The sequence below is a fragment of the Diplodia seriata genome, assembly GCF_021436955.1.
Source record: "Diplodia seriata strain FDS-637 chromosome Unknown scaffold_3, whole genome shotgun sequence".
NCBI lineage: Eukaryota > Fungi > Ascomycota > Dothideomycetes > Botryosphaeriales > Botryosphaeriaceae > Diplodia > Diplodia seriata.
The window spans coordinates 419,855-436,687 of NW_027117310.1; the positions used below are offsets into that span (position 1 = coordinate 419,855).

The following is a 16,833-nucleotide window of genomic DNA, read 5'->3' on the forward strand; positions in this document are numbered from 1 at the left end:
GAATAGTACAGAAGGTTTGGGGGAGCCATCCATCTGTCTTCGATATAGAGAGCGCGCGGAGAACACTTTAGCGATGCTGGGGGCTGCTAGACGGGTGAACAGGTACGAGGGACGGAAGCGGGCTGCGTCGATCTCACCTCAACTCAGCGCTTCTTTTTTTTCTCTTGGACCGTTCGCGCTGCTGCCGCGGCTGCCGCTGTTGCATAGCTTATGCATTACGAGCGTCATGGAGAAAGGGTGATGGAATGGTCATGTTCATTCAGCTCTTCTTCTCTTTTTCTACTTCATTACGTATTTTACTTGATGAGTCTCGGCTGAGATGGTATAGTTCGATATTTTCGTACGTCATGCTGGTTGGTATTGCGTGGGTTTTGCACGTGCTTGCTACTAATAGGTGATATTCCCAAGCATCTGCCCTATCTGTTACGCGATTGCGGAGATCCCTCCTACACATCTGCGCGTCATCCTTGAGTCCAGGCCATTCATGTCGCAGCTGCTGATAGGGAAAGGTGGGAACCACGAGGCGCATGCGGGCTCGGCACTTGCGCTTGTGGCATTTTTTGCCTGTCTCTTGCTTGAAACTTCCTTTTTGGAACTGGTAGGTATTACGTTGTACGGCAGAGCGGACTCGAGACGAGCGTCTAACTGGCATCGGAGATGGGCGCTTCCCGTTGTGTTTTCTCCCTTGTTATCTGCTTGGAGCTCTTGGCTCTCGGGGTTGAGACCATGTGGATGATTTCAGGTACGGGGATTTGGATGTCTACAAGGTGCATGTCAAGTCCCATGTTTGATCACGAACGAAGGGAGCATACGGGGCGGAGGGGACGAGAACGACGACGATCAAAGGGCAATGAACCGTCGTTCTACGTGTTCTTCTCCTTTGGGACCACCAGGAGGAGCCCGCCCGCCGTCCTCCTCCGTCGAACCAACCCCCTTTCCCCTATGCCTTTTGATCTAGTAGAGTAGCATAGAAGAACCAACCCCGTCATGGATATCGGCGCGCCAACGACTGGGAAAAAAAAAAAAACGTCGATCAATCCGCTCAAGTTGCCCCGAGCTCTCTTGTTACTACGTTAGGAACACCGCCCCCACGAGGGGGGAAGTTCTGAAACTGATTGGCTTGTGTTGATAATGTGGAGGGATCGGGGAGGGTTCGTGCGCGGCGGCGGCGTGCGGGTGTGGCAGGCACCGCACCCAAGTAGTCCGCTCGTCCGCGCGTTGCTCCGTTCCGTTAATGCGCTGCCCGGGCTGCATTCGTCGACCATTATTGTTGTGGTCGGGGAGCGGGTGAGTGGTGTTTAGTCAGGGGTGAACGGCTAGTTTCAGCCGGGGAAGGCCGGCCGCCTTTGGCTTTGTGTGGGGTCGTGGGGATTATGTATGGGGGAGATGGCCATGCGTTTGGCAGAGAAATGGTGAGGGATGTCGGGGTGGGCTGGTGGGAGAGGTTGGTGGAGAGGGAAGAAGAATGATGGAAGGGTAGGAGTTCCGTTCATCGACCTTCGACTCGGAGAAGCGCAGCGAGATGACGTTCATTGTAGGTTACTGGCCAGGCCCTCGGGCGGGTTCCCGAAAGCTGCGGGTTGGGATCCGGCCTGATTGGGGAACAAGGTTCGGATGGCCTTGACAGCGTCCGATATGGAAAGGGCATGACCACAGGAATGGAAAAAACATCCGAATGCGCTGGAAGAGGGATTCCCGCGTGTGGGGGGGCTACAGCACAGCACTTCTCACCAGCAGCGCCGCAGCACTCACCGCCTGTCGCGGCAGGGAAGATGCATTGTGGTTTGGGGAGACGAATAGCAGAGCAGGCGATGATGGGCTGAGCGGCATTAATTGCGGATCTCTGGGGGACGAGCTGGCCGGGTGTTGCGGGAATCGGTTGCCCGTGAGTCTGCCGAGGTCCCGATCACGGTCTGGTGGTAATCACAGGCCGCCAGCTTCAACACCGTCATCCACCACGGCTTTTTCCTCTTGAACTGCTGTACACCAACTCCTACTCCCTCCTCGAGCCAGCCGCGCCTCCAAAGCCGCCCGCCGCATTCCTCGACCTTACCGCTCCACCTCCGCGCGCACGCACGCACCCGCCCATTAGCCCGCGCCCGAGAAGCTAAGCTGCCCATCATGGTCGCCGACGCCGTTGTATACCACCCCACCGTGGCCCACTACCTCAAGTTCATCGCGACAACCGGTACGCGCACAGCCCTCCTCGTCCCCCGAAAACGCCCAGCCCGCGAAAAAAAAACCCATAAACTAATTCCCGGGATACAGTCGGCCGCGACAAGCTCCTCCGCACGCTCCAATACTGGTCGCGCTTCTACGCGTGGTACCTGTACCGCACCAACAACCCGCAGGCCGACGTCGCGGCGTACGATGCGGTCAAGAAGAACATGGGCACGGCGCGCAAGCTGCTGCGGCTGGGCAAGTTCGTCGAGCACCTCAAGGCCGCCGCCGTCGCCGCCGACTCCAAGGGCTCCGACGCCGTCGTCAAATACTTGACCGTCGGCCGCCAGCTGGGCTACGCCGGATACATGGCCCTCGACAACGCCACGGTGGTGAGTTTTGAATACATCGTCCCCAAACTTTTTTTATTTTCATTTTTACTTACGGTTTTGCAGCCGGACCTCGTGGGCTTCCGCAAGAGCGCGAACATCAAGAAGATCGGAGAGCAGGCGAGCCGCGCGTGGGCGACGGGCTTGCTGTTCAGCGTCGTGGCCGGCGTGTACACGCTGGCGCAGCTGCGGAAGCGCAGCGCGGCCGTGGACGAGAAGGAGGCGGAGAGCGTGGTCGAGAAGAAGAAGATCCAGAAGTGCGTCACCCACACCCACCCCCGTTCTCGCTGCTGCTATGGACTGTGGCTAATTGTTTCGTGCAGGGAGGGCAACGCGGCCAAGATCCAGCTCATCACCGACATCTGCGATTTGGCCGTTCCTCTGACGGCCCTTGGCTACGTCAACTTGGATGACGGCATCGTCGGTCTCACGGGAACCCTCAGCTCCCTTATTGGTGTTTGGTCCGTGTGGAAGAAGACGGCTTGATTCGCGTGCAGTAACAAAAAGAAAGAGGAGGGGAGCGAAGCTCATGGTGTCTTGTCTGATTAGGAAGAAGAGCAATTCCCGTGCGGTGTGGAGCATCGCGTCGGGGTATATGGATGGCTGAAGTTTTTGCGCGAGTTACGATCTTTGACTGTTCACCCCACCATTGTTTGGCTGTGGTATTTCTTTTATCTTCGTCTGCCATCTTTGCTGGTTCCTTTGTTGATAAGTCTCGCACTTTATACCTCGCTGACTGGAGAGAAGGATGGGGCATACCTGTATGTACTCGGAATTTTGCGGTTTTCATCATCACTCGTCATCTCAGTTTAGTTTTTGTTTCGCCTGGGTGCTTGCAATTGCTTCTAATGGCTAGCTATTCTGCCCTTTGACGCTTCTGCCGCAGTACGCGGCCTTCGGTACGGCACGGTCAAATCCCAGAGCTTCCGACCGGGAGTAGCCGCGTGAAGAGACCAAAGCGTCACTGGTCCCGGGCCGCTCGCCAATGCAGGAACGAAAAAGCGGGGAGCAAGGAACGATATCCTGGCAGGGGGCCGTTGTGGAGACTCGAAGCTCAAAAAAAGCCCCCGCGTACATCGCTAGGCAAGTCTTCTTCACGCCGACTTCTACCGTGAAGGCCGTCAACTGATCGCTGCCACACAGCTGCACAGCCCTATAAGGCGAGTACGAGGCGCTCGGATGGCTGTGAAGGGCCCTTGAAACAGAAACAAGTCGCTTTCCACGCCCTGCCAAGCACGAAGAAATTCAATGCGATTCGAAAGATTCAGAGAGCGAGGATGACTCGTGGATGGTGTCGGCCCATTTGCCCAAACGCAGCAGCGCTCGGCCTGACAATAAGGGGCCCATCACGATTCCTGTCGGTCACTAACTGACACACGGCCGCAATTGCCGGCTTTTCTTGGTCAGGACGTCGGATGTCAACCCTGCTCAATCCGCCCAATTGCAAAGGCAACCGACGCCCGGATCCGTGGGTCGATCGTGTTTCTCTCACCACACATCCTCCCCACGGCTCCGCCCGCGTGCCCGGAGCCATCTACGCATCATGGGTATAAATCCTCCGCCTTCGCCCCGGCCGGGTTTGTTCCGATTTCTGCAGGGTCATCACTCGTTCTCCACGGTGGACTTCTCTCGCTCACGTCTCCGCCTTGTCTCGCCTTCCTCCATCTTTCGTTAGGAGGACACTCCCATCGTTCAGACAACACAAAACAAAAACCAAGAGAAGAAAAAGGCGAAACAAGCCAGAAAAGAAAACACCGCAAAAATGGTCCTCACCACCCGCACCGCCCTAACCGGCCTCGCCGCCGCCATTGCGGCGACAGCCCTGCAATTAGGCGCCAACGCCTCGCCCATCAACAACAACAACAGCTCCAACTCCACCACCACAAACACCACCACCGCCACCACCACCACTCCCCCCGTCATCACCCTCGCCTCGTCGGGCCTCGTAGTCCACGGCGCCGTCAACACCACCCGCTCGCCCTCGGTCGCCCAGTACCTCGGCATCCCCTACGCGGCGCCGCCCACCGGCTCCCGGCGCTTCGCACCCCCCGAGCCGTTCGCGTCCCTCGCCGAAACTACCGTCGTCGACGCGAGCACGCTGCCCAAGAGCTGCTGGCAGTACGTCAGCGTGCAGCCGGGCATCCTGCGGACGGACGCGCCCGAGTTCATGATCGGGGGCGCGGGGATGAGCGAGGATTGTTTGTTTGTTAGTGTGTGGGCGCCGAGGAATGCGACGGAGGGGAAGACGGTGGAGGGGGAGGGCGAGGGCGAGGGCGAGGGGTTGCTACTACCGGTGATTGTGTGGTTTTATGGCGGCGGGTTCGCGACCGGGGGGACGGATGTGCCGTATCAGATGCCGGATCGGTGGGTGGAGAGGAGCGGGGGACATTTGGTTGTGGTGTTTAAGTGAGTTTTGGCGGCTTCTTCTTCTTCTTCTTCCTTTTCCACATCTGTCCCTTTCTAGTTGTTCTTGGGAGGATGCGGTTAGAGACTGCGAGTGAGTGCTAACGGTGAAATGTAGCTACCGCCTCAACATCTTCGGCTTCCCGAACGCCGCGGCGCTGGACGATGACAAGCAGAACCTGGGCCTGATGGATCAGCGCTTTGCGTAAGTCTTCTCCTTTTTACTTCCAACCTCATCTCTCCTTTCCCTCCCGGCCCCGTAGACTGACCGCAAAAAACGCCCCACAGCGTCGAGTGGATCCGCGACAACATCGCCTCCTTCGGCGGCGACCCGGAGCAGATGGTCATCTGGGGCCAGTCGGCGGGCGCCGTCGCGGTCGACTACTACAACTTCGCGCACGCCGCCGACCCCATCGTCAAGGGGCTCATCATGGACTCGGGCACCGCGCACCTCGACCAGCTGACCAGCTGGGACCTGGGCCACACCAACTTCACCTTCGTCGCGCAGGGGGTCGGGTGCGGCAGCAACACGACCAGCGACGCCGAGGAACTTTCCTGCATGCGCTCGGTGCCCGCCTGGAAGATTGAGAAATTCGTCGCCGCGTACGAAGACTCGGGCGCCAGCCCGTCCATCACCTTCGCGCCGCGCGTCGACAACGCGTGGGTGTTCGGCAACTACACGGAGCGCATCCGCGACGCCGACCTCGTCAGCGGGCTGCCCGCAATCGTCGGCTTCAACAAGAACGAGGGCGCGTTCCTGGCACCGTACGACGCCGCCGCCGGGCCCGACGCCGCGACGGTCGCGACCCTCGGCTACGAGTTCTTCTACTGCCCCGCCACCAAGACGTCGCTGGAGCGCCGCGCCGCCGGCCTGACGACCCATCGCTACTACTACGCAGGCAATTTCACTAATGTGAGCCCCATGTGGTTCGATGGCGCGTACCATTCGTCAGAGCTGCCGCAGCTGTTTGGCACCGCGGGCGATTTTAGGGGGGAGAGTACTGCGTTTGAGGATGAGGTCGGCCGCGCGATGCAGGATGCGTGGGTCGCGTTTGCGGCGGATCCGGAGAAGGGGCTGGATGGCGTGGAGTGGCCCGAGTGGAAGGGGCTGGGTGGGGATGTGAGGCAGTTTGCCGTTGGGGATGTGGTTGTTCAGACGGGGGATGTTGTTAGCTTCGAGGAGGAGTGTCAGAGGAGGGGGCTTTTGTAGAGGAACAAGCGGTGGGGCTATGTGTCGTTCAAGTGTACAGCGGGTTACTTTGTAAGTCCAAGTTTATATGAATGCGTGTTATGCGCCGGACTGTATGTGGAAGTCGAATAGAGTGCTTCCAACTACCTTCACCTTTTAATCATTCAAAGAGGGGACTCGGTCTCTTGTCTCCACCGCGTCTTTGTATTCATCGACCAACGAGGACCAAGAAGGGGCACTGCAAGTCTCGGATAACCCTAAGAGCTATGGCCATATATCATGAACTGTAGTGTTCCACAGCGAGGAACGAGCGTTGTGGGATGACGGTGCTTAGTCACGCGCGCTAGAGCTGTCAGCATTTGGATCGTTGAAATCGATCGGTGTAGCTCCAGTCCATATCGCTGATGTGCGCTTTCACCCCGATGGTAAAGTGGAGCTGATCGTGGGGGTTGCATGGGTTCAGAGCTGCACTACTCTTTGTGGCTACGTCAGTATATATGACGATTCACGTGGATACGGATTTCGTCATTCTATTCATTTTCTGACCATGCCAAAAAAAAGAAAGAAAAGAAAATGACATCAGATCTCACTCGCTGGAGTACTTCAGGTAGGCTGGCGCTTCTATCCAGATCGTGATCAAGGTAACAGTAGCTCGTAAAAAATCGATTTGAGTGGGGCCACATACAGAAGCGTCCAATACTACATTCATTCACGCTTTTTACGCGATGGTAGCTTTATTATTTTGCAGTCCGGTTCCTTGGTTTTCCATTAGCGCCTCGAATACACCCCACTAAAACCTCCCGCAAGATCCGGTCCAGATTCAACAGGGCTATCTTCAGCTGCGGGGTAGCTCTTTGAAAGCATAAGAAGCCCACTACATCAGGATAGAATAATAGAAAAAAAAAAAAGTCCGTCTCAATTCGGTTGCAACTCAACTCCAGAAGATCGCAATGGCCCCTCCCCGCAAAGCTTTAATCGCCATCACATCGGCGCACGCGCCTCTCTACCCCGACGGCAAGGAAACCGGTACGTCATGAGACATATATCACTTTGGCACCAAGCTCCCAAACTGAGAGAAGAGCAACAAAAACAGGCCTCTTCATCACCGAAGCCCTGCACCCTTTCAACGTCTTCAAAGCCGCCGGCTTCGAGGTCGACCTGGTGTCGGAGACGGGGACGTACCAGCCCGACTGGCTGAGCCAGCAGGCCGACTGGCTGCCGGACGAAGACCGCAAGGTGTGGGAAGACCGCAGCAGCGAGTTCCGCGGCAAGCTGGACAAGCTGCTCAAGCCATCCGACGTGGACTGGAAAGACGTAAGCTCGCTTCGCCCGCCCGCCCGCTTCCCTTCTCCTTCCTCCCCCGGGTTCGTTCGTATCCAATCCAATTGACACGTCGACCTCCAGTACGGCATCTTCTTCGCCTCCGCCGGCCACGCCTCCCTCCTCGACTACCCCACCGCGCACGGCCTGCAAACCCTCGCCTCCCGCATCTACGCCGCGCCGCACGCCGGCATCCTCGCCGCGGTGTGCCACGGGGCCGCCATCTTCCCGGGCGTGCTCGACCCGCGCACGGACGAGCCCGTCATTGCCGGCAAGCGCGTGACCGGCTTCACGACGGAGGGCGAGGAGGAGAAGGGCGTGCTGGAGACGATCAAAGGGTGGGGCCGGATGACCGTCGAGGAGGCGGCGGCCGCGGCGGGCGCCACGTATGTCGCGCCGCCGACGCCGTGGGCGAGTTTTGCCGTCACCGATGGCCGCGTTGTCACGGGGGCGAATCCGGCGAGTGCGAGGTGGACGGCGGAGGAGGCGGTGAAGGCGTTTGAGCAGGTGGTGTTGCTGAAGGATGGGCCGAGTGTATGATCGATCGGGGAGGCCAAGGGGGATGGTTGGGTTGAGGGAGGAGGGGAGGGACGGCCTTGTCTACGACTGCGGTGAAGGAAGGCACCGTGGACGTTACCCACGTTCGTCATCCTCGAGACCACTCCTCGCCTCCGGTTCCGGGGGCTCTGCGTAGGCGTGGGCGCCAAGTGTGGTTCTGCTTACATCGACCGGAACTTCGACAAGTGGTTGGTCAACAAGCTCGTTCCAGGAGCTTTTCGGGGGCACCAGCGCCAAATGTGGCTCTACTTACACCCGCATCCTCAGAGCTATCAGCGTTTGGGTCGATGAGATTCACAGATGAGGCTTGAGCGTCACTGCCATGCGCATGGAGGTTGACGTGTGCTTTTGCGCCGACAACAAAGCGTAATCGGTTTTGGGGGTAGATTAGATTCAAATCTATTGGGTTAAGGGAGCGTTCCAAAAAATGCGTTGCACTTGTCTAATTCTACTTGCGCTGTTCGTCGCTGATGCGAGCAAGTATCGGGCATTGTTCATGGTCGGCTCGGGCAGGGGTTGTCTCAATGCGCGAACCTGAAGTCAAGCCTCTTCGCGCCCTCATCTTTCGTGTTGTGGATGTAGTCGATCTTCTCCTCTCCCGTCAACTTCGCCCAAGCCTCCTCCCGGCGCTGGTTCTTCCTGACGTAGTAATACTTGACGACAACGAATAGCACAATGTTGAAACTGCATATCCCGAGAAGGATTTTGTTTCCGCGTTGATCTGTCACACACCAATTAACGCGTTCGCCTTTGACGTACATATCGCCACCACCGCGGGAGGATTAAGCCCCTTTCGCCCCGGGAAGAATATGGGGTGGAAACCTACACAGCGGCCGATCATCCTCACGATAGACGTTGGAGCCCACGATATTGCCGGCCTGGACAAACATGTTGTACAGGGCGGCCGACACGGCGCGGGTGCGCACGGCGTTGGAGTTGCGCGAGTTCCACGCGACGATGATGGCGTGGCAGTAGGGGTACGAGAGCAGGCCGGTGAGCAGCGCGTAGCGGACCCACTGGCTGGCGCCGCCGCCCATGGCCACGAGCGCCACCAGCCACGGGAAGATCCAGATGTTGGACGTCGAGGCGACGAGGGCGCGCTCGTTGAGCCATTCGCTGATGCGGGAGATGATGAGGAGCTGGGCGTGTTGTTAGTCCTTTTTTTTTTCTTTTCCCTTTGCCCCGCGCGCACACCCCGGGGTTCGTTTTGAGAGACAGAGAGAGAATGCTTACGTTGACGCCGAACATGAATTGCGAGGGGATGGTCAGCAGGTTGGCTTGGAAGGTGCTGAAGCCCATCTGGCGGAGGATGAAGGAGAGATAGTTCGACGGCGGGTTGGGCGGGATGTACGCGGTCAAGCCGACCTACTAGACGTTAGCTTTCCGGTGATTGTAAGAAGCGCTATCGGAGAGAGCGAGCGTACAAGGTAGAGCGGCCACAGGTCGTAGTCCTTGATGCACTTCCAGAGACGCTTGGCATCGACACCCTGCCTGTTATGCATGTCCCCCTTCGACGGGTCGTCGCGGAGGATGCGGTTGACCAAGATCTTCTCCTCGCGCTCGCTAAACCAGCCGCTCTTGCCTCTCCAACGACCGGCTGTTTGGCAGGGTCCCGGTGGCATGAGCGCCCAGCTGGCTACTCCAATGACGGTCTATGCCCGTTAGAATGCGACTCGGGTCAGAAGAGTTGGTCTACTTACCGTGATGCAGCCTTCAATCAGGAACCTACGGTTTCAGTTAGTCATCTGTCTGCGAAATTTAGAAAGGCTGACTCACAGCCATTGCCAACCCGCCCAGCCTTGCAATCCTCTCATCTGTAGAATACCGGCAGCCATAAGAGAGCCGAGTCTGCGCTCTTGTCAGTACTGACCAGTGGGAGTTTTCATGTGGCTCACATATTGCAAGTGCTTAGGACTGTCCAGAACCAGGAAAGTCTGATTGGAAGCTCCTTCGACTTGTACCAGTAAGTGATGTAAAGAACGGTGTCAGGCTGTGTCCCGTCAGTATAGGTGCTTTTCGGAATAAGAGTGTGTAACATACGATGAATCCTCCCATCAAAAGGCCCAAGAGGCAACGGCAAACGTAGAATCCCGTCTTGCTCTTGAGTCCTGCCTGGGCCGCGGAGATAATGGACCATGAGGTGATGATGAATGGAATCCATACGTCAGGACCAAGTTTCTTGGAGACCAGACCCGAGGGAAGCTCCGCCGCCAGAAACGACACCAGGAAAATGGTTTGTCCGTAGTTGAAGTCATTGGTGTTCATGTTTAAATCTGACAGCATATCATCGCTGATGGCTCTATTAATGTTTCTTCGGTTTAGGTCCAATGCTCTGTAAAAGTGTTAGTCCTAAGCGACAATATCGAAGATGGGACCGAGGTATTCGAACAGAAACATTAACCAGCATAGCACCATGATGCGCCAGTCGACCTGATAAATCTGTCAGCACCCTCTCCATTGTGCCAATTTAGCAACCGACACTACCTTTCGCTTCAGCTTTATCTCTTCCTGGGCTGACCAAGTGAAAGCTGGGTCGAAGCGGTGGCGGCCCTCGTAATGCGCCTTTTCGTAGACGTCTCTCCAGTACTCCGCCACCTTGGGATCGGAAAAAGCGTGGTCTCTGCCGGACCCGTAGTCTCCTTGGATTTCAACATCGCTGATAGAATCCTCTCTGCTCTCACTGGCCGCGACATTTTTCACGTCCGAAGTCTCAGTGACCTCCTTGTTCTCAGGGGCGGCCATGTTTTTGGCGATGGGGACCGGAAGCGGGGGAGGAAGTCGATGACAACATGCAATCCGGGTACAGGCCGGATCTTTTTAAAGAACTGGATTTTCCCAGGAACCAGGTCAGCGTCGCATCAAGCAACGCAAGAGAAGACTGCAGAAGAGAAGAAAAAATGCCCTGCCGGCACCGAGCCTCTTGCACCATATCGCGCCATCTGCAGCAATTGCCGCAGTCGCCGCCCCCGAGCGCCTCTATATCTCTTAGCAGCTGAGTAGCCAAAAAGCTTGCGCGGGTTGGCAAAAAGGTGTTTGCATCGTTGGAGTTCTTGGACCAAGAACGCCCTCGGTGCGCCAAGAATCGCGGGCGGCGGGCTGGCGGGGATGCCGTGATTGATACCAAGCCTTGCGTGCTGCTTAGCCAGTGGTAACGGCAGAACAACGTCCGAACACCCTCGCAAGTGAGTGCTCCAAGCCGGGCCAGACTGCCTGTTTGACTGCTTTTCTCGAATTTCCGCGAGCCGTCGATGGTTGCCAAGAAGCCTTTGGGCTGCTGAACAGATAAATGCAGAAGGGATGTGATAATACCTGTCGTCACCGTTCGGGCCACCGGGCTTATCGTTCGTATGTTAGAAAGATACCTTATCCTGAAGTACTGACTCTTGCCGTGGTGGCATTGCCAGCCTTACACTTCGAATTTCTCGCCTCCGCATGGCGACCTACTAAAAACTTGCGGAGGCTGCAAAGTCCAATGTGGGAGGAAATCAACATCATATTGCCCGCTGCAGGCGCATCTGAGCTTGTCGGTCATAGGATACGGATCCAATACGTTTTCTCTTATCGAAGGAGTTGTATGGACACGCAGACATCTACTTTCTCGTGGGTGTTAGACCTCATCTTGTGAACTTCGAGAGGGGACCAATTGAAGCCTACTGATTAAGTCAGTAAGACCTTCAGCAGGCTGAAGCCCGATTGAGGGCACCTGTCTTTGCCACTGCTCCTTGTCTGACAGCTTTAAGTGGCTTTCAGGGTCGTGGAAACGATCACCACTACGGATTATGCATACTGCTCTCCAGATTTAGTGAGTCCTTGTATCGACGGTATTCTGGGAACTGCACACGCAAAGCCAATAATCGGTGAATAATGCGCATTGCTTACTTTATCGTCCCCAACATTTCGTCTCCGCGAGCTCTCGCCCTTCCACCCTACACACCCTCGACTGTAAGAGTACCAGTCTTCGTGACCAGATACTCATTCACAGCAACATCCTTACCCGACTCCTTCCCGTACCCAGAATCCTTCATACCGCCAAAAGGCGACTCCGCAGCCGATGAGTTGCCTACCCAAGCCAAACATCAGCAAAAACGCCCACACAAAAAAAAAAAAAAAAAAGGCGGAAGGGTGCAAGCTCACCAGTATTCAACCCAATCATGCCGGCCTCCAAATTCTCAAACAGCCTCCACAGCCTATCCACGTCCTGCGTGAAGGCGTAGCTCGCCAACCCCATGGGCGTATCGTTGGCCAACCTTACCGCCTCCTCCTCCGTCTCGAACCGATAAAACGCGGCGACGGGCGCAAACACCTCCTCGCACCCGACCAGCGTCGCCTGATCGCCCTCAAGCGGCATATCCGCCAGGATCGTCGGCTCGAAGAAATACCCCTTCTCGCACCCGGCGGCCGGGGCCGCCGCCCTCTTCCCGCCGCACACCAGCCTCGCGCCCTTGGCCACGGCGTCCGCGACGACGCGCTCCGCGCGCTCGACGCCGCGCGGCGTGGTGACGGGGCCCATGGTGGTGCCGGCGCTGGCGCCGTGGCCGACGGCGATGGTGCGCGCCGTCTCGGCGGCGAAGTGGGCGACGAAGCGGTCGTAGATGCCGGCCTGCACGAGGAAGCGGTTGACGGTGACGCAGGCCTGGCCGGCGTGGCGCCACTTCAGGCCGAGCAGCTGGCCCGCGGCGCGGCCGACGTCGGCGTCGTCGAAGACGAGCGCCGGGCAGTTGCCGCCGAGCTCGAGCGTGAGCTTTTTGAGCGTGCTGCTGCAGTGCGAGGCGATGAGCTTGCCGACGCGGGTGGAGCCTATTTTTTGTTAGGTTTGGAGGTCAGCTAGCGCGGCCTTGGGATGATGGTTGCTGGCTTGGATGAGGAGGCTTCGGGGGGCTGGGGGCTTACCGGTAAAGGAGATCTTCTTGACGAGCGGGTGCCGGCAGAGGGCTTCGCTCAGGGACGGCGTGTTCTCGAGGCTGGTCGGCAGGATGTTCAGCACGCCTGGGGGAAATCCGGCCTCGGTGGCCAGCTTGGCGACGGCCAAGGCGGACATGGGAGTTTCAGGCGATGGCTTCACGATCATGGTGCAGCCGGCAGCCAGAGCCGCACCGGCTTTGCGCAAGACCATGGCAATGGGGAAATTCCAGGGCACGAGAGCGGCGGCCACGCCTAAGGGCTGCTTAATCGTCAACACGCGCCGACCAGGGAGTGCAGGCGTAAATGCAGTGCCCTGGATACGCTCTGCTTCGCCAGCAAACCACCTGCATCTATGTCAGGAATTTGCACTGGGGATATGATGGACCGCGACTGACCAGGTGAAAGACAGGGAATAGTCAAGCTCGCCAATCGCTTCAGCCAATGGCTTTCCCGTTTCGTAGACGAGGATGGTTGCAATGTCCTGTTTGTGCTCTCTGATGAGAGCATCCCACTTGTACAACCATTGGGCACGGGTACGAGGGGAAATGGACCGGTATTTCAGGAAGGCATCATGGGCTGATTGGACGGTAGCGGAGACATCGACTGCGGCGTTGTTGGAGACGCGAGCCCACGGCTTGTCTGTACCAGGATCTGCGAGACGAGTTGAGCACCCAACTAACTTCGGCGCTGAGATGGTTCAGCAGCTCACCGATGACCTCGAAGGTAGAGCCGGATTGCGCAGGCACAAACTGGCCTCCAACGTAGGCATTGGTCTCGAGTAAGTCGGGACGGTTAAGCTGGTAGCTTTAGTACCAGGACAGTCTGACTAATAAAGAAGAGACGGTAGGGCTTACCTTGAAAGGGACTTCGTATGCCATTGTTGACGATGTTCTGGATAATAGCGAATCGATTGAAAATGGAACCGAAATTGAGGAGCAAGCCAGAGGTGCCGACAGGACCAGAAGTATGAGACTGAGAGGAAGGATTGATCTGCAACAAGCACCAGGTCATGCATAATTAACGGTGGAGCGATCGGCAACTGAGTGATTCAGGGAATGGGGAATCGGGTGCCAAGCGAAGGACCGAGGGGGTGGAACAGAATGCACGGCTTAGAGGCTAATAAGCCGGCGGCATACAAGCTAGGAAGCGCTGATAACCGCGGCGCAGTCAGCAGGAGCTATCACAACCCCTCATAGTTGCCCAACCGCGCGTCGAGAACTCCACATCCTCAATATCTCTCAGCGACAATGGGTCGGCTCGACAACAAGGTTGCCATCGTCACCGGTATCCCGCGCAAGCACCCTTCATCCGATATGCACAGCGCTAAAATTTGTTCTAGGAGCCGCTGCGGGCTTCGGTGAGGCGATTGCGAAGCATTACGTCGAGGAGGGTGCCAAGGTGCTCGTATGCGATCTCAACGACGAAGCGGGCGAGAAGGTGGCAGCCCGCTCTGAGGCGCTCTCGTTCCAGCATGTCGACGTCTCCAAAAAGCAGGACTGGGATGCCGCCATCCAGCGAGCCGTGGAGTTGTGGGGAAAGGTCGACATTCTCGTGAACAATGCCGGCACTACATACAAGAATAAGGTCGTCGGCCAGTCCCAGTGCAGTCGTGACTACTCGCTGACAAGTTCCATCGCAGTCAACAAACGAGGTGACTGAGGACGAGTTCGATCGAGTGTTCGCAGTCAACGTCAAGGGCGTCTACCTTGGCTGCAATGCCTATACGGCGCAGGTGCTGAAGCAAGGCACTCCGGGCGCAATCGTCAACATTGCGTCGGTGGGGGCGCACCGTCCCAGGCCAGGCTTGGTGTACGTATATCTTCAATTTAAAGTTATCCATTATTAGCTGACTTGCAATTCAAGTTGGTACAACGCCAGCAAAGGGTGCATTGCAAACGTGAGTAACGTCTGGCCAGTAGGACGGATCAAAGCTGATTTTTGCAGGCTACCATGGGCCTCGCAGCTGAATACGGGCCCAAAAAGATCCGGGTCAACTCCATCTGTCCGCTTGCGACAATGACAGGGCTGTTGGAGCAGTTCATGGGCACTGCCATCACCGACGACGTCAAGGCGAAGATTGTGTCAGCGGTGCCGTTGGGGAGGCTGGGTGAGGTGCGCGACGTGTCGAACGCAGCCGTCTGGCTGGCGAGCGACGAGGCGTCATTTGTGACTGGAGTCAACCTGGACGTCGACGGAGGACGCGCCATCTGATGCGGTGCAACGGTGTCATTTGTGAGCTGGACGTCGACGGAGGGGACGTTGACAGAGGTACACGCGATTTAACGCGTCGTTGCACGCGTCGTGACAGGCTCGGCAAGCGCGCCAATGAGATTAAATTCTGCTTATCGAATATGTATCGCACGTGAAGCCAAATAACCTACGAGTGAGGCAGTCGCCATGCAAGAAGTCTAATCATCCACACCCTGTTTCACCTCGTCTTACTCCCGCTTCTGCGTCTCCGGCTCGCTCACACTGTCGCTGCCCCGGGTGGCCTGGGCCTCGCTGTTCACCACGACGCCGTTGTCCTTGACAACATCGGCGTCCTGCAGCTCGCGGTCAAGGCGCGCCTTCTCCTCATCGGTTGCGTCGGTGAGGTGCACGGCAACCTCGTCGCCGAAGTTCTTGCCGATCTCCTCCAGCGACAGCCGCGCTGTCTCAGGCCAGAAGAAGTAAATGCACGGCAGGAAGAAGGCGCTCCAGCAGATGATGACCAGGTAGTACTTCCAGCCCGCCTGGGCGAAGCCAAGGGGGGCCGTCTGCAAGAGGATGATGGTGGCTGCAGTCATCCTGTGTCAGCAGCTTACCCCGCACGAGCGACGAATCTCTTACCTGCGAACTGTCCAAACAGCGACCACCCCATCCCGATCGACCTGATCTCCGTTGGGAAAATCTCCGAGATGTAGAGGTACATGGTTGTGTCGCAGAAGGTGCCTGGTCCTTGGCGTAAGCCTTTTGCTGATCTTGGGCCTGCTCAAATGCTATGCTCACCTTGCATTGCGAGGTACAGGAACATCATCAGCACCCCGATGGCGTTGCCAGCCTCGTTCGTCGTGCCGACGTATTCAGCCGTCATGGCCGCGAGGATGGAGGTCGTGACGACGATGCCCGCAAAGCCCGTCATGTACATTTTGCGTCGCGAGTTCACCTTGTCGTGCAGCCACGCGCCCAGCGGGTTGTAGATGATGCCTGCTGTCGTCAGCCACACGGCTGAAAGCAGCAGTGGCATGTAGCCTGTCTGTCCCAGGTTGGTGTAAAGAATGACGGCGTAGTTGTTCTGGACGTCTGCATCAGCATCCTGTCATGGTCATCAAACACTCAATTGGGCCTTACAATGATGAGTGGTCCTCCAAACTCGGCACCCCACTGGGTCAGGAACCCGATGATCATGCGCTTGCGATAGCTCTTTTTCTGGAGGACGGCCTTCCAGGGGTTTCCGCCATATGCCGACAACTTGTTGGCATCCATGCGGAGTTGCTCCTTGATCTGGAAGATTTCCTCCTTCGCGGCAAGGTGGTTCGGGTCAGCTGGCGACATCCTCAGCTTCCGCAAAACCTCGTAGGCCTCGTCCATGTGACCCTTGGATGCCAACCAGCGCGGCGATCGCGGGACCCAAGGCGAGCCGGCGAGCAGGATCAATGGTGGCAACATCTGGAAGCAGAGTGGAAACCGCCAGCTGAACTCGCTGGGAGCAAAGTAGACGGCGAATCCGATCCATCCCGCAAGCATGTACCCGAACACCAAGAAGATGGCATGGTGACCGACCAGCCAGCCTCGCGACGCCGGATCAGCCATTTCGGAGAAGTACTATCAAAAATTAGCTCTGTCGCTGGTCAAACGTGGGTCTGTCTTACCATCGGGCAAACCGTGACCATGGCGCCAACACACATTCCCATGATGAATCTACCTGCTTGA

General features: G+C 57.3%; 8 protein-coding genes across 8 annotated transcripts; 4 read left to right on the forward strand and 4 right to left on the reverse strand.

The window, feature by feature from the left end:
* Positions 1-2,121: 2,121 nt before the first annotated feature.
* PEX11 (Peroxisomal membrane protein PMP27) lies at positions 2,122-3,035 on the forward strand (the record flags this gene model as incomplete). The annotated part of the gene is made up of 4 exons (XM_066774349.1): positions 2,122-2,188; positions 2,269-2,552; positions 2,616-2,806; positions 2,873-3,035. 4 exons carry the CDS (start codon positions 2,122-2,124, stop codon positions 3,033-3,035), a joined length of 705 nt encoding a protein of 234 aa, XP_066634468.1.
* Positions 3,036-4,902: 1,867 nt separating this feature from the next.
* On the forward strand, positions 4,903-6,162 carry SLS55_002870 (uncharacterized protein; the record flags this gene model as incomplete). Its single annotated transcript, XM_066774350.1, has 3 exons — positions 4,903-4,913; positions 5,071-5,157; positions 5,241-6,162. The coding sequence occupies 3 exons, from the start codon at positions 4,903-4,905 to the stop codon at positions 6,160-6,162; spliced, it is 1,020 nt and encodes a 339-aa protein (XP_066634469.1).
* A 929-nt stretch (positions 6,163-7,091) lies between these two features.
* HSP31 (plasma membrane heat shock protein) lies at positions 7,092-7,530 on the forward strand (the record flags this gene model as incomplete). Its single annotated transcript, XM_066774351.1, has 2 exons — positions 7,092-7,167; positions 7,235-7,530. 2 exons carry the CDS (start codon positions 7,092-7,094, stop codon positions 7,528-7,530), a joined length of 372 nt encoding a protein of 123 aa, XP_066634470.1.
* Positions 7,531-8,467: 937 nt separating this feature from the next.
* Positions 8,468-10,761, reverse strand: SLS55_002872 (uncharacterized protein; the record flags this gene model as incomplete). The annotated part of the gene is made up of 10 exons (XM_066774352.1): positions 8,468-8,486; positions 8,554-8,740; positions 8,846-9,158; positions 9,253-9,384; positions 9,444-9,671; positions 9,720-9,744; positions 9,796-9,867; positions 9,915-10,009; positions 10,060-10,351; positions 10,499-10,761. The coding sequence occupies 10 exons, from the start codon at positions 10,759-10,761 to the stop codon at positions 8,468-8,470; spliced, it is 1,626 nt and encodes a 541-aa protein (XP_066634471.1).
* A 1,184-nt stretch (positions 10,762-11,945) lies between these two features.
* SLS55_002873 (uncharacterized protein) lies at positions 11,946-13,799 on the reverse strand (the record flags this gene model as incomplete). The annotated part of the gene is made up of 6 exons (XM_066774353.1): positions 11,946-12,079; positions 12,154-12,816; positions 12,910-13,265; positions 13,317-13,572; positions 13,631-13,718; positions 13,776-13,799. The coding sequence occupies 6 exons, from the start codon at positions 13,797-13,799 to the stop codon at positions 11,946-11,948; spliced, it is 1,521 nt and encodes a 506-aa protein (XP_066634472.1).
* A 369-nt stretch (positions 13,800-14,168) lies between these two features.
* SLS55_002874 (uncharacterized protein) lies at positions 14,169-15,132 on the forward strand (the record flags this gene model as incomplete). The annotated part of the gene is made up of 4 exons (XM_066774354.1): positions 14,169-14,205; positions 14,261-14,505; positions 14,561-14,698; positions 14,866-15,132. The coding sequence occupies 4 exons, from the start codon at positions 14,169-14,171 to the stop codon at positions 15,130-15,132; spliced, it is 687 nt and encodes a 228-aa protein (XP_066634473.1).
* A 227-nt stretch (positions 15,133-15,359) lies between these two features.
* Positions 15,360-15,832, reverse strand: SLS55_002875 (uncharacterized protein; the record flags this gene model as incomplete). Its single annotated transcript, XM_066774355.1, has 2 exons — positions 15,360-15,697; positions 15,751-15,832. 2 exons carry the CDS (start codon positions 15,830-15,832, stop codon positions 15,360-15,362), a joined length of 420 nt encoding a protein of 139 aa, XP_066634474.1.
* Positions 15,833-15,892: 60 nt separating this feature from the next.
* Positions 15,893-16,793, reverse strand: SLS55_002876 (uncharacterized protein; the record flags this gene model as incomplete). Its single annotated transcript, XM_066774356.1, has 3 exons — positions 15,893-16,216; positions 16,252-16,725; positions 16,785-16,793. 3 exons carry the CDS (start codon positions 16,791-16,793, stop codon positions 15,893-15,895), a joined length of 807 nt encoding a protein of 268 aa, XP_066634475.1.
* Between the last annotated feature and the right edge of the window lie 40 nt (positions 16,794-16,833).